This window comes from Perognathus longimembris, chromosome 11 (genome assembly GCF_023159225.1).
Source record: "Perognathus longimembris pacificus isolate PPM17 chromosome 11, ASM2315922v1, whole genome shotgun sequence".
In the NCBI taxonomy this organism is placed as follows: Eukaryota; Metazoa; Chordata; class Mammalia; order Rodentia; family Heteromyidae; genus Perognathus; species Perognathus longimembris.
Genome location: NC_063171.1, coordinates 48115590 through 48138087, shown reverse-complemented (window position 1 = coordinate 48138087; position 22498 = coordinate 48115590). Strand labels below are relative to the sequence as shown.

At 37.8% G+C, this 22498-nt stretch overlaps 1 protein-coding gene across 1 annotated transcript in view; it reads left to right on the top strand.

Annotated features, from left to right (window-relative positions):
- Lyplal1 (lysophospholipase like 1) overlaps nt 1-22283 on the top strand; it is a 33348-nt gene extending 11065 nt beyond the window's left edge. Inside the window, exons 3-5 of the mRNA XM_048357065.1 lie at nt 9876-10045; nt 20743-20858; nt 21751-22283. Coding sequence (XP_048213022.1) covers nt 9876-10045; nt 20743-20858; nt 21751-21990 — 526 coding nt within the window. The 3' untranslated portion in view covers nt 21991-22283. The remainder of the gene's footprint in view (nt 1-9875; nt 10046-20742; nt 20859-21750) is intronic.
- The last annotated feature ends 215 nt before the right edge of the window (nt 22284-22498 follow it).

The following is a 22498-nucleotide window of genomic DNA, read 5'->3' as shown; positions in this document are numbered from 1 at the left end:
GGTCAAACCTATGGATTAGGAAAAACTTAAATCAGGAGAATCTGTAATTTAGTTTAAAATATTATAGAAAATGTAAGATCTTTTACTTGGTTAAAAAAATCTTAAATTCATCTAGATATTCAAAAATAAATTTAAGTGGTACTGTTGCTCCAAGTGGTAGAACACTAGTCTTGAGAGAAAAGGCTCGGGGACAGCACTCAAGTCCTGAGTTCAAGCCTCAGGACAGACAGAAACATAAATAAATTTAAAAATTCTTGAAAAACAGAAGACAAATACTTGCAATATAGACACAGTACTCTTCTGAACTAACAAGAAAAAAGTAAAACCCCTGTGGAAAATGATAGCAAATAATATCAGCCACAGTTGTCATTCATGCATAACTTTGGAGTAGGAAGAAATAATCATTGATAGGAACACTCAAAAACATGTGGGAATTGCCTACAAAGGTGTCTCATACAATTTTCTGAGGAAAGGGTATGTTCTGTGTCATTATGCAAATGGTGTTTGCTTTGTATCCATTGCCATGGGTACTCAGATCATCTCACCTTTCTGGAAGAAAATAAAATTTAACCTTCTTTCTGAAAGCAAGTTTGAAAATCTATTAAGGTAGAAATGGAATGTATACTTTCAGTCTGGTAGGCCTATTTGTTGGTTTCTGTTCCATAAGACTAAACATAATACTACATAAACATATATGTGTGTATGTGCTTAATGTAACATGTCTAGCACTTGGGTACCAAATAAATGGCCAGTTAGTGATAAATTATAGAACATGATAATCTCAGAGGATATCATAACTGTTTAGAAGGTTGGTGAGAGTTATATCGTATGTATGGAGTTCTGTGAGATGTTGAAGGAGAAGGAAGAGTACGACACATTTTTTTTTTTTAAAGACAGGTAGGCATATTTCGTTATTGTAAAACATTTTAAAAGTGCATGTTTCAGTAAAAGTTGAGGGAAAGATTTCCAGATTATTACCATGATATATATAGTATGGAGGATAAGACACATAAGAGAGAGAAGGGCAATGATGAGGAGATGAGCAGATGGTAGATATTTTAAAAATCATGCCTGAGTATAGTGGCCCATATCAATATTCCCAGCTATTCAAGGAGTGATTATTGGGAGAACTGTAGACCAAGGCCACCCAGAACAAAATGCTGTGAGACACCCCCACAGCCCTCACACACAACCTCACCAAATTAGTTGAGCTTGGTGGGTTGTGTCTCATCAAGGAAGGTAAGAGGCATAATGGGACAATAAAATATCCAGGCTGGCCCTAGAAAAAAAAAGTGCAAAGACAACATTTGAAAAATAAAGCAAAGAGGACTGTGGGTTAGAGCACTAGAAGCCCGAGGCTCTGAGTTTAATTTGTAGTGCTACCAACAAAAAATCTAATGTGGATATATATATATATATATATATATATATATATGCGCATGTATATATATGATTATTATACACATATATAAAGTATACTATATTTGTAAATTTTTGTGTATACATAAGATAAGGAAAAAGTACTTGTGTTTTTTTTTAAGGAAAAATATAGGTTTGTTTGACTGACATACATGAATATTCAGCATATGTAGTCAATGTTTACCAAGTTTGTTGCATGATTGTTTGAGAAAATATGGGATTGTTTGAACCACCTTTGATGGTTCTAAGAACCTTTGCAATTACCCTCTTGACACTAGGCTCCAATGAGGATGTCAGCTTGTTTGAGAGTGGTAAGATTGGTACAGAAAAATGGTGGGGGGATCGGAAGATGGCGCCGCCACAGGAGGGAGGCACCCCGACTCGCTCCAACCGAATAGCGACCTGGGAACTCCAGCACCCAATACCCCATCAAGAACCCAGCAAAACCAGCAGCCAGAAGCAGTGGAGAAATGCAGGAAACAAAAAGGAGCAAAAAAGAAGAGCCAAAAACCTACATGGAGCCGGAGAATCTACGGGGCACCCTTCCCCCACCAGCCGACCCTGGCCCGAACAGGGCCAGGCTGGGAAAGGGGACCCGGCGATCGGCAGACCAACTGCCAGGAATGCAGAGTCCAGACAGCGGGACTCCACGGACACCAGGGAGTGTGCAGACCAAGACACATGGCGACGGCGGCGATGGGAAGTTTGGGTCCACACTGGGAACGGACGTAAGCGGCTGGGGAACCCAGCGGTGCAGAAGGGGAGAGCCGGGGACACCACCAAGACCTTTCGCCACACCACACCACTCCACCCCCGAAGGACCAACGGCGGCGCGGGACACACACACAATCCAGGACCAGTGAGTCCCCCATTAGCCCCTCCCCCAACGGGAGACCAGCTATCAGAGACCCAAACCCTACAAAGAAGCTAGATCTCTCTCCCTCCCCCTCCCCACCCTGAGGGAACAAAGAACCCCCAAATCAGGCAGGAAGCTCCCATCAGGCTCTGGGAAGTCACAGGAGTTTAGCAGGGGAAGGGCAGAGCAGCCCCAAGGCCGCCCAGGAGCCTGAACTGGCCGAATCGGCCCTGCCCCCTTCCCAACAGGGGCCGGGGGACGGCCGGCAGTGCAAGCCCCACCCCAGGCGCCTGGACCCCGCGGACCTTTACAACTAAAATCACAGGCGCTGGTGGGCAATACCAGCCCAGCAAGGACACCTGGGCCTGATCACACACACACCCCCTCGCAGCAGAGGCGCAGTCTGAGGGCGCGTTGATCCCACTGGGCCCCACACATACCGCCCCCCACAGCGGACTCGCGGGAGGGCGCAAGCACAACCCAACAACCTAGGGCTCGCTCTGGTAGGCGTACCCCGCTCAGGTGGACGGGGCCACAGCAGCAGCGCCCGTTGTAGTGGGCATGGCGCACGCCCACCTGGGCGGGGCCCACGGCGACAGTGCCCACTCTGGTAGGCATACCCCGCTCAGGTGGGCGGGGCCACAGCGGCAGCGCCCGCTCTGGTAGGCGCGCCTACACAGGAGGGCAGAGCTGTCCATTGGCCCGTGCCCACTCAGTTTGGCGCATTTCGCACAAGTGGGTGGGCCGCCCCTCAACAACACCGGCCCTGGAGCGGTCCACACAGGAGGGCAAACCGCCTGAGAGGTGAGCTCCTCTGACCAAGATACAGAGTGGAAAAAAGAACCAAAGAATAGATAAGCCTCCACGCCACGCGCAACCAGCGACCAGCAAACCCCCAACAGGGGCATGCTAGGGTCAGCACAGCACAGCGGCAGGACACTGTCCTGCAGAGAAAGACACAGAACCTACCGGCCCCCAAGTGCAGGGAGAGTGACCACCTCAGCAACAACCGAGAAGGTCACGCTCACCCATTGGGTAGCAAGGTTCAACAGCCAAACCCAGAGCCAGGGCACCAGGGCACAAGGCTCCCACTGACAGACCAGCGGGAACCAGCACAAAACCAAACCAGGGAAGCCACCCACATATCTCCAAATGCACAAATCACAAAGAAATATAACAGAGTTCATCAAAGGGCAAGCCAACTCGCCAGCTCCAAAAAGCAGCACGATTGAAGAGGAGATGGAGAATAAAAAAGCAAATGAGGCCATGTTAACAGAAATGATGGAAAGCGTCAGAAATGAAATCAGAAAACAATTCCAGGAGTTTAGAGTGGAAGTCTTGAAGGACATCCAGGAAGCCAAGAAAGAAATGGAAGCAAAAATGGATACAATGCAAACCTCTGTTAAAGAAGACCTTAACATCCTGAGAAGTGAAATGCATGAAAAAATAGATTTAAAATATAACTCTTTAAAGGAAGAAATTTCCACAATCAGAGCTGATCTGACAACCATAAATAGCTCTCTGACATCCATAAACTCCGCAATTGAATCCACAGCACAAAGAATTGACCATATGGAATCCAGAATCTCTCTTTTGGACGATGAAGCAGCCAACAACAACCAGAAAATTACCACATTCCAAGAAATGGTGAAGCTTCAGGGCAGACTAATCCAGGATCTAATGGACAAAGACAAGAGAGATAATCTGCACATAATTGGAATAGAAGAAGGAGCCAAATACCAGAGCAGAGGGCTTAATCATATTTTCAATAAATTTATTGCAGAAAACTTCCCCAATCTCACAAGGGACCCATCCAGGTAACCGAAGCCTATAGGACACCTGGCAGGCCAGACCCCAGAAAAGCCACCCCAAAGCACATAATATTCAAGACTTCAGATCTCAAGAATAAAGAGCAAATCCTGAATGCAGCCAAAGAGAAGAAATTTTCTAAAATGGGAAGAAGATCTGAATAACAGCAGACCTCTCCACACAAACCTACCAAGTGTGAAGTGAGTGGAAGAACACCATCCAAGTTCTACAGGCCAACAATATGCAATCTAGGATTAAATATCCAGCGAAATTGGAGTTCACATTCGAAGGGAAAACCAGATCTTTCCATAGCAAAGAGGATCTAAAGGAGTATGTGAATAAAAAAACCAGCCCTACAGCAAATTCTAAGAGGGGAATCCCACCCAACAGAGATCGTACCAGACACACAGACAGAAACAGAAAGAAACTACAATAGCCAGAGCACAACAGAAAGAGCAGCTCACTAAAGACAAGAAAAAAAAAAAGAGGAAAAACAACCCAACAAGAAAATGGAAAGAGAAAAAACACTCTTATCCTTGATCTCTTTGAATATAAATGGTATAAACTCTCCAATAAAGAGGAACAGACTGGCAGAATGGATCCGCAAACAAAAAGTTGGCATCTGTTGTCTACAAGAGACCCACCTTACAGCAAGGGACAAAAACAGGCTCTGAATGAAAGGATGGAGCAAGACCTTCCAAGCAAACGCACCTACCAAAACAGCAGGTGTAGCCATCCTGATCTCAGACAAGCTGGACTTTTCATTAAAATCAACTCAAAAAGACAAAGAAAGACACTACATTTTAATACAAGGAAAAATCCAGAATCAAGACATCACGGTGATAAATGTATACTCACCCAACAAAAGAGGCCCTACATATGTCAAGCAAATTCTCACAGAATTAAAGAACAAGATAGACGCAAACAATAATTGTGGGAGACTTTAATACCCCACTCTCTCCAAGGGACAGATTAAACACCCAGAGGATTAGCAAGGGAGCTGAGGACCTAAGTAACACCATATCCCAAATGGATCTGACAGATCTATACTGAATCTTCTACCCTAGAGACCCAATACACCTTCTTCTCAGCAGCCTATGGATCATACTCCAAAATAGACCATGTCATAGCCCACTCAAAGAACCTCAGCAAATACAGAAGTATTGACGTCATCCCATGTATTATATCTGATTGCAGTGGATTAAAGGTAACCCTCAATAACAACGGTTACCACAGAGGCTATACACATTCTTGGAGGCTAAACCCCACACTGTTATCCAACACTTGGGCCACAGACCAAATTAAAGATGAAATCAACGAATTCATAAGCCACAATGACAATGAAAATACATCACAAAGAAACCTCTGGGACACAGCTAAGGCAGTACTGAGGGGCAAGATCATTGCCCTCAGCACTCACATTAAAAGAATGGAAGCAGAGCAGGTGAATCACCTCACGATGAAACTAAAACAACTGGAGAAACAAGAAATGACCGAATCTAAAATGACTAGGAGGAGAGAGAGCACAAAGATTAAAGAAGAGATAAATCTAATTGAAAATAGACCATTGAACAAATAAATAAGACTAAAAGCTGGTTCTTTGAGAAAATAAATAAAATTGACAGACCCCTCGCAAGACTTACAAAAAAAAAGAAGAGAAGAGACTCACATACGTAAAATCAGGGACTCCACCGGAAAAATTTCAAGTACACACGATATTCAAACAATCATAAGGAGCTATTTCCGGAACCTCTACTCAGTAAAAAACAATAATTTTACAGAAATGGATCAATTCTTAGAGAAGTATAAACTGCCCAAACTGAACCAAGAAGAAATAAATCAACTAAATAAACCAATAACATACAGTGAGATACAGGAGGTAATCAAGAACCTCCCAACAAAGAAAAGCCCAGGCCCAGATGGATTCACCAACGAATTCTACAAAACCTTTAGTGAGGAGCTAATACCAATACTCCTCAAACTCTTCCGCGAAATAGAAACAGAGGGAGAAATCCCAAACTCATTCTATGAAGCTAATATCATACTCATTCCCAAACCAGGCAAAGACCCAACAAAAAAAAGAGAACTACAGACCAATATCACTAATGAACACAGACGCAAAGCTCCTCAATAAAATATTAGCTAACAGGATCCAGAAACTGATCAAGAAAATTATACATCATGACCAAGTAGGCTTCATCCCAAAGTCACAAGGATGGTTCAACATCCGTAAATCATTCAACGTAATTCACCACATAAACAGAACTAAAATCAAGAATCACATTGTTATCTCAGTCGATGCCCAAAAAGCCTTTGACAAAATACAACATCCATACTTATTAAAAGCTTTGGAGAGAAAAGGAATAGATGGAACATTCCTCAAAACAATAAAAGCCATATACAACAGACCAACTGCTAATATCATATTAAATGGAGAGAAACTTAAATCATTCGCCCTAAACTCAGGAACAAGACAAGGATGCCCACTCTCCCCACTTCTCTTCAACATAGTGCTGGAATCCCTAGCCATAGCAATAAGGCAAGAGGAGGACATCAAAGGGATCCACATCGGCAAGGAAGAAATCAAGTTATCACTATTCGCAGATGACACGATCTTACATCTGAAGGATCCAAAAAACTCAGTCCCCAAACTCCTACACCTAATAAACCATTTTGGCAAGTAGCAGGATACAAAATCAATCCACAAAAGTCAGCAGCTTTTCTGTATACCAGCAATATACAAACAGAAAAGGAAATTATGGAAACAATTCCATTTACAGTAGCCAAAAAAAGAATCAAGTACCTAGGGATCAACTTAACCAAGGACGTGACGGACCTCTTTAATGAAAACTATAAAAATCTAATAAGGGAAATCAAAGAAGACACAAGGAGATGGAAAGACCTCCCATGCTCATGGGTAGGCAGAATCAATATAGTGAAAATGGCCATATTGCCCAAATTGTTATACAAATTCAATGCAATCCCTATCAAAATCCCAGCCACACACTTCACTGAAATAGAGAAAGCAATCCATAAATTCATATGGAACAGCAAAAGACCTAGAATAGCCAAAGCAATTCTAGCCAAAAAAAAGCAGTGCACGAGGTATCACAATACCAGACTTCAGGCTCAACTACAGGGCCTGGTATTGGTATAAAAACAGATCGGAAGACCAATGGATTAGAATTGAAGATCCAGAAATAAAACTGCACTCTTACAGTCAGCTGATATTCCACAAAGGAGCTAAAGACATACAATGGAATAACCATAGCCTCTTCGACTACTCGTGCTGGGAGAACTGGGCAGCCATATGCAGAAAACTCAAAGTAGATCCAAGCCTAACACCATGCACAAAAATCAACTCAAAATGGATCAAGGACCTCAATATCAGACCTGAATCCTTGAAACTACTGAAGGACAGAGTAGGAAAGATGCTAGAACTTATAGGCACAGGAAGGAACTTCCTGAATATAGTCCCAGGGGCACAACAAATAGGGGAGAGACTCGACAAATGGGACTACTACAAATTAAAAAGTTTCTGCACAGCTAAGGACATAGCCACCAAAACAGAAAGACAGCCAACCATATGGGAAAGGATCTTTACCAGCACAGCAACAGACAAAGGCCTAATATCTGTCATCTATAGAGAACTCAAAAAACTAAGCCCCGCCAAGCCCAATAAACCAATTAGGAAATGGGCATAGGAGCTAAAGAGAGACTTCACAAGAGAAGAGATAAAAATGGCAAAGAAACATATGAGGAAATGTTCAACATCCCTGGTAGTAAAGGAAATGCAAGTAAAACCAACCCTGAGATACCACATCACCCCAGTTAGAATGGCCTATACTCTGAACTCAGGCAACAACAAATGCTGGAGGGGGTGCAGGGAAAGAGGAACCCTTCTCCATTGTTGGTGGGAGTGCAAATTAGTACAACCACTTTGGAGAACAGTATGGAGGTTTCTCAAAAAGCTCAATATAGACCTACCCTATGACCCAGCCATACCACTCCTAGGTATCTATCCTAAACAAGTCCCAAGATATCAAAAAGACATTTGTACTTCATGTTTATCGGGGCACAATTCACAATAGCCAAAGTATGGAAACAACCCAGATGCCCCCCCACAGATGAATGGATCCAAAAGATATGGTACCTATACACAATGGAATACTACATAGCGATTAGGAATGGTGAAATATTGTCATTTGCAGGGAAATGGTCAGAACTCAAACAAATAATGTTGAGCGAGACAAGCCTAGAACACAGAAAACAAAGGGGCATGATCTCTCTCATATATGACTGTTAAGAAAGGGAGACAGAGAGACAGTAGAGACCAGGTCTGTGAAACCAAAAACTGCTTGTCAAATGGAATTTCCCACAGGATTGGGGCAGCGACCCAACAGTATGTAACCAAAACCAAACAACTACTCAACATATAAAGGTCAAAAATTGACCTCTCAGTGGAATATAGTAGCTCAAAAGCTATGTATGTACGTTCATATAAGATTACTGTCGACATATTGCCTAATATCGACATTACATTTAAAGCCCTAGGTGAATTTTCTTGGGCTTGGCCACGTGGCTACTGTATATGTTCTTGATACATTGTATATTGTATATATGTCTACCTGACCTAGAGAAGGGAAAGAATAACAGGGCGTAAGATATCACAAGAAATGTACACACTGCCCTACTATGTAACTGTACCCTTTTTGCACACACAACACCTTGTCAAAAAAATTTGTGTTCAATTAATAAATTAAATTTTAAAAAATGCTAGCGAGAAGGTTAACAAGTTGGAGAAGAAATATACTCATTGTGTTATTATGAAACTGTAACCCCTCTGTACATCACTTTGACAATAAAGACATAAATAAAATGTTTTTAAAAAGCAAAAAAAAAAATGGTGGAATACTTCCCTTCCCTTTAGCAGGAAGCTATTCATCCTAAAGATTGTGATAATGAAAATAAGGTATTTTTAGCTTTTGGGGTTTTCAATTAGGGAAAATACTAGAATGCATGTGTAAGTAGTCCTATACATTTTTCCTTTTTTATTTTTGGTTGTTTACTTTGTTATTTCAGTGACTGGAGAATAGAATGTACAGCTAAATCTGAAATGGCAAAGAGGTATAGGAGAAATCTGTATCTGTGGTCATCAAAGAGAAATTGTCATCAGTAGAGATTCCACTCAGTCATTGTGGGTTTTTCATCACTGCCTGTCTTTTCTGGTGTATGAAATGAACAAATGAACAATGAACAAATGAAATGAACAAATTTTTCAGTTAAGTAAAGAGAAACTAGGGTTTACCACATGATCAGCAGCAGCTTTTATCACGTGGTCCCGCCTCTTGTCAAACTTTTTGTTCTCAGTTATATCTCCCTGTGTCTCTTATAACTGCCTGCAAAGATCTCTATGGTTCTTGTTTTTTACCTTTCCCAATACTAGATTCTAACCTCTTAACTCTGCTATAATGAATTAAAACAATATTTCAAGTGCCTTGATAATTATATAACTCACATAGATACAGTGTTATTGCAAAGGATTAGAATGGGTTAAGATTCCCGAGAATTATAATTCTCCTATCTCTTAAAGATGGATAGGTAATTAATAATGATGAATTAGCTTTAATAGTTTTAGTAGGCTCAGTGTAAGTATGGGAACGTTGGTGCCATGTGCATTGGGAAAATTAAAATTGTTCCACACACTAATCTTGTGGAAATTACAGCAATTATTTTAATAACATTCTTTATCTCTTCTGTTGTTTTTTCCCCCTTCTTTTGTTTTAATCAGGCCATATACCCCTTTGAAAGGAGGAATCTCTAATGTGTGGTTTGACAGGTACAAAATAGATATTGACTGCCCGGAAAATCTTGAATCGATTAATGTAACATGTAATGTGCTTACTGATCTGATTAATGATGAAGTAAAAAGTGGCATCCAAAAGAACAGGATAATATTAGGTAAGGCCTTTATAAGTTTGTTAATTACATTTGCTACTTTTATCTCATTGTGTGCATCAAATTTCACATTGTTTAGAGGCTGCATATATCAAGTTACGCATTCATAGTTTAAAATAAACTACATATTAAGGGTTTCAAAATGATTGCCATCCAAAAGCTCATGAAATGATTTTATTGAATAGTGTATTTTACATGCCTTCTCTTTAAAAATATATATATAGCCTAAACTGTTTTCCAATTTATGATCCTGTTGTCTTCATATTGCTGGGATTTCAGAAATGTGCCACCTTGCCTAGCTGTTTTACCATTTTAAGACAATTAAAATTTTGTGTAGTTTAATTTTTAGCTGACATTATTCAAGTTTTTAAATACTTTATTTTTATTAGATTATTATGAATATAAGAGTAAATTATTACTTCCCTGATTAAGATGGAATACATGATCAGTATTTCCTATAAAATTTATAAGTTTTACTCTCTTGGGTAAATATTATGAAAATAAAATATTTGTGCACTTTTGGTAATATGTTTTTAGCCAGCCCTTTTCTAAGGGGAAATATCACAGGTTTATATAAGGTCTTTATTCTACTTAATAACCTTCTTCTCTATCCATCAAATGTGCAAATTGACATAATCTATTTCTCTAATATATCATCCGAGTAAGATGAAGTGTATGGAATGTGAGTGGTATAGAACATTGTTGTCGTTGAAAGGGTTATCTCCAATGTAACTATTTCATTTTGTTTATTTTCGCCTCTTTTGAACTTGATCCACAGCACAACTTCCAGCTTTTTCTCTTTATGTGGAGCTGAGGAATTGAACCCAGGGCTTCATGCATGCTAGGCAAGCACTCTATCGCTAAGCCACATCCCCCACCTAATAACGATTTTTATAGCTGTATTTCATGATGAAGTGATAAATTCTGTTGTAAATAATGTTAAAATACACATGTAAATTTTGTGTGGGTAGTATATGTGTCAATTCAATTAATCTAACTGAAATTTTTGTTCACTGAAATACTGTGTCACCCATTAATTTATAGACAAAAGTAATATAGTAACAGATAAAGGACATTCTTTTCTATGTTAGCTGTGATTCCTACTTTATTTAAAAACAGCGTGGTCTTTAACTTAGTGACCTCATTTCTTGTCTGTTTCCTCATCTGTGTTTATCTTTCTGTGTTTAACATAACTGTATAACGCTGGTAAGATATTTATGGAGTACTTTGAGAGTACTAGGAAGAACATAGGAAAGGAACTCTACGCTCTGATGGTGAAACATAAGATAGAATTTAAAATGTGTGCAGGATTTCATCTTTAGCAAATACTTCTTTTCGTGTGTGTGTGTGTGTGTGTGTGTGTGTGTGTGTGTGTCCTGGAGATTGAACTTGGGGCCTGGGTTTTATCTCTGAGCTTTTTTACTCAAGGCTAGCTCTCTACCACTTCTGACTTTTCTTCCTGGGCTGGCTTAGAACCATGATTCTCAGATCTCGATCTCCTGAGTAGCTAGGATTAAAGGTCCGTGAGCCCCCAGCACTAAGCACCAAATATTTCTCTACTTCTGCAGTGCAAAGTGTTTTATATGTTCAAACAAAGACATAGATAAATAAAACAAGATCTGTCTCATGAATTTCTTATGAACTAGAGCAGCTATGAAGTGCTTAAAATTAAAACTACAATCCTACCAGGCTGGGATAAGTATACTAGCATTCTATTTCTGGTAGTTCTGCAAAGAAATTACCACATATTTCCCTTTATATTTCCCAGTCACAAAACCTGACACAAAGCAGGAGATTCATAATGAATAACATGACCTGGAAGTGAATTAATGATTTAAGTAATTAACAAGTACTATAGACATTTACAGGAGGAAGAGATTATCTGTACTTGGGACAGTAAGAGAGGATATAGTAGCAAGGAGGCAGGGGTATTGGGAAATGCAAATTATTACAGTTTTCTTATAATATAGTAATTTAAGTATAGAAAATGATAAGGGAAGTAAGATAGAAAGACAATAAGTCTGGTTTTGATCTTCCAGGACATGAGCTGCTATGACAGAAAGCTTGTCATCTGACTAGGAAGTATTAGTTTACTTTGATATGCAGGCCAAGGATGGTGGTTTAGTGATGACATTAATGGGATCAAATCTGAAGTCAGCTACCTCCTAGCTGGACAACCATTTAATTACTGTTGCTGCATATACTTTAAAGTGGAAATAATACTACACTGTCTTTTCTTTTTCTGGGAGATGATGCTTATCAGATTTTTTTTTCAGTGAAGTGCCTTATAAAATATTCTCTTTGGTCCCATTTTATCCTTTTCTATAAGTATAATATATGCATAATAATTGGTGCAAGATGACCAAGTCATGTATTTAATTAGAACTCTGATTTCAAATGTTAATCTTACTTTATGCTGATGGTTAACACCTATAATCCTAACTACACAGAAGTCTGAGACCCAGAGAACTGAGGTTCAAAGCCAATCCAAGCAGAAAAGTGGTAACTGTAGATTTACTTCTTGATCAGAAGAGCGAATTTCCTTTATCCTCTGTGTCTGGGATGATAATTATAATCTTTACCTAATGGGATTTGGACAGTTGAATTCATTTATGTGAAATACTTAGACTCATGTCTTCTTGCTGTTATTTTGGACTTTTTATATTCTAACCCCTTGGTAACTGGAGAGCACAAATCCTAAACGCAAACTGTTTTCACACGAGGCCGTGCAGACTCCTTCCTCCCACGTTCTTGCTTTTCATCGGTGCTGTCTGCGCTTTGCTTCCTCTCCCTTTTCAGTGTTTATAGATTATTTAAACAGAAGTTTCTGCCCAATGTTTTTATATTGGTTTTTGTACTAATATCTCTATTTGAGTATTCATTTAAGGTACTATTCATGACATTCTGAGCCTAAAAGCAAACAGAATTGTATTTAATTATTATCATTCCAGAAGTGAAAACGCTGAAGTTCAAAGAGATTACTAGCTAATGTAGCATGAGACTAGAACCCAAGTCTTTTGAATTAGTCAAGAACTTTGTATTATGATGAGAATCCTTTTTGTCCACTAGGTGGTGTTAACTTGTTAAGAGAAAATATTGTTATAATTTAGGTGTGACTTTTGATCGAGGCTGTATAGAACCTGACAGATTGCACAAATAAATTATCAGCATTTTGGCAATATGAGAATATATTCAGACCTTTGACTTAGGAAGGAGCAAGCTTCTGGGACCAGACTTGAGTTAGTTATATAATGACCTAAATAAGTACTATGAGGGAGGGGAATGGTTAAAGGAATTACAAATCTAGTCCTAAAACTGAACATTATACAGCTGTTAAATATAATATATACACAGGCATTGGAAGGAATTCTGTTTGTGTTCAGTTTAAAATGTATATTTCAAGTTTTTGAACTTTTTAAAGACTCAATCAGTATTATCTGCAAGAAAAAGCAAGCTATAAAGGTGTCCATGTAAATGAGTTTAACCATTGAAATGAACCTTAAGAAATACTAAAGTTATGTGTAGACAGTAAGGTTTTAGGTAGCTCATTTTCATTTCGTATTTCTAGGAAATTCTATAGTGTTTCATATAATAATGCTTAGGACAAAAATAAAATAAAGGAAAGCTGGAATTCCCAAGATGCCTAGAATCCTAAGCTGCCCTTTCTGAACTCTTGGTGTTCTGCTGGAACTGAAAGTCAGGAATGAGAACACACACCTACATACATTTATGTAGACACACACACACACACACACACACACACACTCTTTAATTAGTTAAACAGCTTAGATACTAGGTATATTTAACAATTGCCCTGAGTATAAAGGCTTAGAACTATTGTCCTAACAATATTTTATAGAGGGAAAGAACTACTTTATCCTACATATTTTGTAGGAGAGAAAAGGTACAAGTTCTTATGGTAGGCATAATTTGTATATTCCTAAAATCTTTTTAGACTTAACTCTAAAGAATAATTCTAATTAAATGAAATTAAAGAACTGTCGAAATTTGTGAGTGTGATATATTTTATTACATTTTTAAAATCCTGTTTGCTTGACAACAAACCTTACTTTTATCCTTGGGATTTTGCTTTAAGATAGTATATCTTACTTTTCCCAGGATTGCTTTTTATGTAAAGATTGTTTCTGTTTTATATAAAGAGTTTATAAAGTCAGGTTTATTATTTTTAACATGCATTATTCAGCTTATTAATCTTAAGTACATGTTGAAATGTTGACTCTTGGCATTTTAAATACTTCACAAGCAACTATAAATATCCATTAGAATTACTACCTACAATGAATTTACTATTTTCTATTTATTTATTGAACAGTGTAATAGATGGTAGACTCTTACATGGAAAATTGAGTCAAATGAGTAGTTCTTTGTGTTAACTTCTCTTTTAGGGAAAGTATACAACAATCCTTTCACAGTAGTATCCCATGCTGTAAGCAATTGTATTTTCAAGGATTTGTATTTTTGAGGTATTGTAGGATACTTCCCAAGATTATAAGTGAGCAGAGGACTAAAATTAACATAGTTAATTAAAGTAGTAAGGTGTTAATAAGTACATTTTTCTTCATTGTAACTTATACAATCAGACACAAGGTGAAATGTCTGCAGGAAGCATTTACGAGTGCAGTAGACCCTTAGAATCCAAATACTTTGTTGAGGAAACACTGCAGAGTCTCAGGACGTGTATTTTAGGTGCTTGATTCTTTTTTCCACAGTGCTATCTTTTTTTGTTCTTTACTAAGCTACATGAAGTAGCCGTTTATTTATTTATTTATTTTTATTTTCCTTTATTGTCAAAGTGAAGTACAGAGGGGTTACAATTTCATATGTAAGGCAGTGAGTACATTTTTTGTTCAACTTGTTGCCCCCTCCCTCATTTTCCCCTGCGTCCCCCTCTCCCCCCATGAGTTGTACAGTTGTTTTGTACCAAATGGTTTTGTAAGTATTGCTTTTGGGATACTGTATATACATGTATTAAAACTAGGGAGGGGAAAAGGAATACCAAAATCGAGAGACACAGGATAAAAAGACAAATGATTCCCACAATACTATCTTACTTCCACCAAAGACATGCTGCCTTTCAACAGTTCTCAGTTTTTCACTTTATCAGTTCAGCTAAGCACATTTACTTTTACATTGCTTTTCTGAGTCATTGGTTTGGGGAGGCATGTTTTCACACAATTTAACGATATGGAAAGACTTCAACATACCACACGATTTAAACACAACTGATGATAACTCAGTACTGACAGTTTCTTTGCTCAGCCAAGTTGTTCAGTGCATATATGGAGAATTTAAAGGTTTTTGTTGAAAATTTTCACTTATTTTTAACCATATTTGCTCAAAATCTTACTTAGTAGGGCTGACAATAAAGCAGGGCTACTGTTTTCAAATGACATTCAAAGTGTGGGTAATTTTTTTTCTGTTTTTTCTTTGTAGTTAGGCTAGTTCCATCAAGAAATACTACAATCATGTGCCAAGATTAGGGTCCCAAGTCAATAAAAATAACGTGTTGGGAACATTCAGCAGGCAAATTTCCCAGATAGATATGATTTTAGCGTGTCTTTTTGCCTATTTATTTTATTTAGCTTTATCTTTTAATGATCTTTATCTGAGCATCAGACTTGCCTTTCTATAACTTTTCATGCCTATAAACCCAGTGAGAAGGGAGGTAGAGATGATAGTACCACAACTTGAGGCCTGTCTGGTCAAAAAGTTGGCAAGATCCTATCTCAAAGAAGAAGCTGGCTATGGTTGAAAAAATTTCTATTTAAAAATTTTAAACTAGAGCAAAAAGGGTTTCAGGTGTGCTGCGTGGCTCAAAAGGTAAAGCACCTGCTTGTCTGAGGCCCTGCATTCAAACCCCACTTCTAGCCTGGTGCCAGTGGCTTGAGCCTATAATCCTAGCTACTCAGGAGGCTGAGATCTGAGGGTCACAGCTCAAAGCTAGCCCAGGCAGGAAAGTCTGTGACTCTTAATCTCCACTAACCACCAGAAAATGGGAAGTGGCGCTGTGGCTCAAAGTGATAGAGCTCTAGCCTGGAGCTGAAGAGCTCAGGGACAGGTTCAGGCCCAGAACTCAAGCCTCATTACTGACAAAATAAACAAAAACAAACAACAGAAAAAAACAACCCACAGTATTTATGACATTGAAAAAAGCAAGTTCCTCTTAAATATTTATTTTAGCTGATTTGGTGGAGTTTAAAATGCTTTAAAATCACAGATATGACTTAGAAGTTTTACAGCTTCTTATTTCGATAAGGTAAACCATTAGTTATATGTGGTTCTTTATAGCCAACTTTAAACTCCTTAAAAGTTAAGTAAAATTTAAACTTTAATTTCTTGGCCTCATTAATTGGACTTTAAATCATTAAAAGCTATATTTGACAAAAACTAATTCAAGTTCTTGAATTTCTTAGGAAAATAACTTTATGGGGTCTATTGGCCCCATAAGCCTAGCTAATTGGGTGGTGGAGATCAATAGTTTGAGTTCAGCCAGGGCATAAAAATAATTCAAAGAATTTCATCCTGACCAATAGCTGGGTTCAGTGTCATATACCTGCCATCCCAATAATAAAGGGAAGCACAAATAGGAGAATTGTAGTCTTTGCAGGACATAGGCACAAAGTGAGATTTTATCTTGAAAACAACCTTAAGAGAACTGGTGGAGTAGCTTAAGTGGTAAAATTCCTAAGTAAGCATGAGGTCTTACATCACTACCACAATCAAAATAATAATTAAAAAATAACTTTTTAAGTTTAATTTTATTCCCAAGGTGAATAAAATAAAGAGGGGTTACAGTTACATACGTAAGATAGTACATTTCTTATCAACCTTTTTCCCCCTTCCTCATTTTCCTCCCTCTTTCCCTCCCACAATAAAATCATTTGTCATGACTATAAACCCAGCCTATAAACCCAGATACCAACTTTGGTATCTGTAGCATATGTATCTGCTTTAAATCATGACCATATTATTGCTCTTTATTTTTAGCTAATATGCTTAATTTTAACTTACTTGCCTCACCACTTTTCTTCTTGGATGTATGATTTACCCATAAGAGCTTTTAAGAATTAGTGAGATTTTGTTAATAGACCTAGAATTGAGTCTAAAAATTCTTTAAGACCTAGATTAGGAATGATTGACCTGGAGCTAATTATTCAATCTTAGATTTTCTAAGCTTTCACTAGCTCAGACCACATAAAAGGTACATTTTATGATGATAAATTTGTCTTTTTACAGAAACATGTTTTCCAAACTTTCCATTAATTTTATTTATTCAGTGACTATTTACTTAGCTCCTCCAGTATTCTAGCACTGTTCTAAACTTAAGGGATCTTTATTTTCTAGGAATTCTGAATTGGGCTTTTTAATTTTTAGTAAGAAAAATGGTTGCTTATATCTTTGTATGCAATAGGATAAATTTAAGATACTGCTTTATTATTACATTAAGCCTATTATATACGGTTTCTAAAATATCAGTTACACACAATTTATGGGTGTCACACAGTGCTTGTCACCAAGCGCATAAACATGCTGCCACCTCATTGGCATGTGCCCAACGGAGGCAGACACACCTTGCTCAGCTAGTCACAGGCACTCAGCCAGACCTTAATGATGGACCAAAGAACTGATCCTTACCCTTAGGAGATCTACAAAACTCATTTATATCCAAAGAACTAATACTTTTTTTTTCAAATTTTTATTATCAAACTGATGTACAGAGAGGTTACAGTTTCATACGTTAGGCATTGGATGCATTACTTGTACTGTTTGTTACCTTGTCCCTCATACCCCCCTCTCCCCTCCTCCTTTCCCTTCCCCCCCCCCCCGAGGTGTTCAGTTCACTTACACCAAACAGTTTTGCAAGTATTGCTTTTGTAGTTGTTTGTCTTTTTTTACCCTGTGTCTCTCAATTTTGGTATTCCCTTTCAATTTCCTAGTTCTAATACCAGTATACAAGGTTTCCAATATACTCAGATAAGATTACAGAGATAGTGTAGGTACAACCACAAGAAGGTGATACAAGAACATCATCAATAATAGAAGCTACAGATACACATGGGATGTTGAAAGTAGTTACAACTGTGATATAACAATTTTCTCCATAACATGGAGTTCATTTCACTTAGCATCATTGTATGTGTTCATAAGGGTATAGCTATTGGGCCTTGTGGTGCTCTGCTATGAGTTGCCTAAACCTGTACTAATTATTCCCAATAAGGGAGACCATAGAGTCCATGTTTCTTTGGGTCTGGCTCACTTCACTTAGTATAATTTTTTCCAAGTCTTTCCATTTCCTTACAAATGGGACAATGTCATTCTTTCTGATAGAGGCATAAAATTCCATTGTGTATATGTACCACATTTTCCTCATCCATTCATCTACTGAGGGGCATCTGGGTTGGTTCCAGATTCTCGCTATGACAAATTGTGCTGCGATGAACATTGTTGTGCTGGTGGCATTACTGTGATTTTGTTTGTGGTCTTTTGGATAGATACCCAAAAGTGGGGCTGCTGGGTCATAGGGGAGTTCTATATTTAGCCTTCTGAGGAATCTCCATATTGCTTGCCATAGTGGCTGAACCAGTTTACATTCCCACCAACAGTGAAGTAGGATTCCCTTTTGGCCACATCCCCTCCAACAATTGTTATTGTTAGTTTTCTTGATATATGACATTCTTACTGGGGTGAGATGGAATCTCAATGTTGTTTTGATTTGCATTTCTTTTATGGCCTGTGGTAGAGCATTTTTTCATATGTCTCTTGGCCATTCTCAATTCCTCATCAGAGAAGTCTCTTTGTAAGTCTTTAGCCCACTTGATGAGGGGGCTATTGGCAAAGAACTAATACTTAATCAGCATCTTCGCTCAAAACATGTGTTTATCGATAACCCATGTGATGTTATGCAGAAAGACTTGAGAAGCAATGGTGTCTAGAACTAAACTTGAGAGACAGAAGCTTAGAATTCTTTCTAATGTTGATGAATGTCAAATTTTACCTGCCAGCCATACTAGTCTTTTCTATAGTGAGCATAAATTTATAGGTAATATAGCCCAGTAGCTTTTAAATTTGAGTACATCTGATGTACAAGAACAAATTTTACATACTCTTTTAAGATGTTGACATTCCCTTTTACCCACCAAGCTTATCGGTGAACTTTCATTAATTGAAGCTGAGTCTAGAAGTGTTAGAGAAGAAATTGAGGGTTTTTTTTTGTGATGTTTCTCAAAACTCCCTGGTGGGATACTTGTTGAGACAGTTATTTTGTTCTGGAACATTGAAAATTATAGATAGAATATTTAGCGTAATAGTTATTACTTACATGTTATGCTCTTTTAAAAATTCTAAACTTGATAAGATGATAGTCTTCTTTCATATGCTGTATCCTGTGTCCTAAATAATATCTGCCTCTCCCAGAAAAAGAGATCCTCTTTAATAAATATCAGGATGATAGAAAATGAAATTTCTGTTGTAAATGATTTGAATTCCAAAAGTCCTAGCTTTAAACCAAAATGTGGGGTACAACTGTTAAGCAAGTCACCTGATCTCCTTTGGCCTCATTTCCATTCAGCTGTAGGAAAGGAAAAAATTATTCAAATTTGTGTTCTCTAAGGGCTTAGCTTTATACTTACATGCAGTTAGACAGTAAATTGGAAATTAGGAGACCTGCATCCTGTCCCAATGTATACTTTGCTGTTTCTTTTAGTACATGGCTACACGATTTGTTTTTCATACTTATTTATTTTCTCAGGAAATATAAACTAGGTATTTCCTAGCTATCACTGAAGTTTAGGAACATCATACCAAGCCTCTGGCCTGTAGTCAGACTGATATCACCAGCTGCTCTGCTCCTGTCATATTGCACCTGGCTCTTCTTGTTACCTGCTTCCTCATTCAAGTCCCCTTGAGCGTCCATGTATTTTAATCTTCAGTGAATAGTATTTTTTGAGACATGTAAGATTATGATACTCAAAAGGAGGAAGTTGAACTTGAGGCTAGGCTGGGCTGCCTAGCAAGACCCTGTCTCAGAATCCAAGGACTGGGGTATAACCAGATATGGTGCTTGCCTGGCATACACAAAGCATTAGAACAAGAAAAAAAAAAGTCAAATCAGTGAATTCTTTTATAAGTTATTTTATTTTATTTTTATTATGTCATCATAATTCAGTTTTTAAAATAATTCTGTAATGCCAATTATTTTATCATGCTTCCTAAATCATTGATCATTAAGTACCAGCTAGATCTAGAAACAGCTTCAGTTGGCAAATAAGACAAGAAGGTGCATGAGATAAGCTTCAGTGGTATTCTGAGGATTTCTCTTAAGAACAAAGCTAATGTAATCATAGAAGTTCAGGTAACAATGCTAATGCTATTATTTAGTTGTATAATTATGACTCAAACTTTGAATAGTATTTTGCCTTCATAAACATGACTTCTTTGTTCAAGTCTGTAGCACAAATCTCTTTACCAATGTTATTACCATAGGTGGAGCAGTATTATTTATTCATAGCAAGTCTTACTCCATGAGACCTGAAATAGACTAAATTTAGTTTATCTGTCTATCTGTCTATCTATCTCTACCTATCTATATCTTTAAAGGTCTCAAACATTTTAAAATTATTTGATACAAGTTGTCACACATGTCCTGCTGTTTGTGTTAAGTGCATTTTTGCTTCATTTAGGAGGGTTTTCTATGGGAGGATGTATGGCAATGCATTTAGCCTACAGATTCCATCAAGATGTAGCCGGAGTATTTGCCCTATCTAGTTTTCTGAATAAATCCTCTGCTGTTTATCAGGTAAGTCACAGATGTAAATAACCAGTTGCAAAAGGTTATATGAAAAATTAGATAAATTGGAACTAAAATAGAGTTGATAGTTAAGCAATAAAAATGGTTGTACAGTTACTATAAATTTAGCATCCCTTGGAATTCATAGTCAAATGAGTTCCAGGAGGTCATGAATGTTCAGGAAGTGCCTTGTGCAGCATTGTGTAAAGAGGAAAACACTAACGCATATGCTATATATGTGTATTATATATGTGAAGGCTTTAAACATTGTAACAATAAAATTGAAAGCCACATGCTAGTTGCTCATACCTATGCAAAAGGCTGAGATCTGGAGGATCACGGTTTGATGCCAACCTGGGCACATAGATAGAGTCGATGGGACTCTGTATCTAGTTAACCTGCATAATCCTGAACATGAGGCATGGCTCAAGCATCATCCTTGAGCAACAATTCTGTGTAACTGTACAAGGCACTCAGATCATGCCTAGCATTGGCTCAAAAATAAAGATGACTGTACATAGGTTTGTGTATTGTGTCATAAAGATATTAAAAATCAACTGTAAAACTGATACTTATTTTACACTAATAACCAAATTGATGAACATATTATGTTACATTATTCCAGCCTCATTTCCAGAAATACAAATGATAAAGCAGCTACAGACATGAGAACTACTCTTTGGTTGCACTCTTGAGCTCATCGCTCATATAAACACAACTCTCTGGTGTCAAAACCCAATGATGCCCACGAGCCTACCTCCTAATGTACGCCCCACAGGGCACAGCCTCTTCTCTTTAGTTATTGTAGTTTGATCAAATTTGAATTTTTCTTCCTTTGGTTTTCTACGAGCAAACTTAAACCAAATTTCTTCAACCAGTCCGTTTTCTTCCTTTTCTCTAGGCTGTTCAGAAAAATGATGGTGTGCTTCCAGAGTTATTTCAGTGTCATGGCACTGTAGATGAACTAGTTCTATATTCCTGGGGTGAAGAGACAAATTCAAGGTTAAAACACCTAGGAGTAAGCACCAAGTTTCATGTTTTGCCGAAGTATTACCATGAAATAAGGAAACCTGAGCTAGAGAAGCTAAAGTCATGGATCCTTACAAAGCTTCCTGAAGAACTCGAAAAGAATAATGAATGAATTTCATTTGATTTGTTGCTGTATATGGAATGTCTTTGTGAAAAATGAACTTATTGCCAAATTAAAATAATAAACACAAAGAAATAGTTTATTCAATGAAGTAATTACTGAAATGCTTAACATTTTAGAGCATAATATGATATTAATGTTAGATTCATTTAAACCACCATCTATACATTCTTTTTCAGATACATTTTTATAAACATTCTTAAGCATTCCAAGTTAAAGAGCTGAAAGCTAACAGTAGGCCAGGTTCCATGATGCATTCCTGTAGTCCCAACTACACAGAAAATAAAAATGGAAGGATCACAGTTTGAGGTCAGCAAAAAAGTGAATGAGACACTACCTTAAAAATCAAACAGAATCACTTAAAAATCATATTACGTGAAGTGAGCCAGACCCAAAGAAACAGACTCTATGGTTTTCCTCATTGGGAATAATTAGTAGACATCTAGGATAATCCTTGCAGAAGATCACAATAATTCAATCGCTGTGTCCATATAAACAT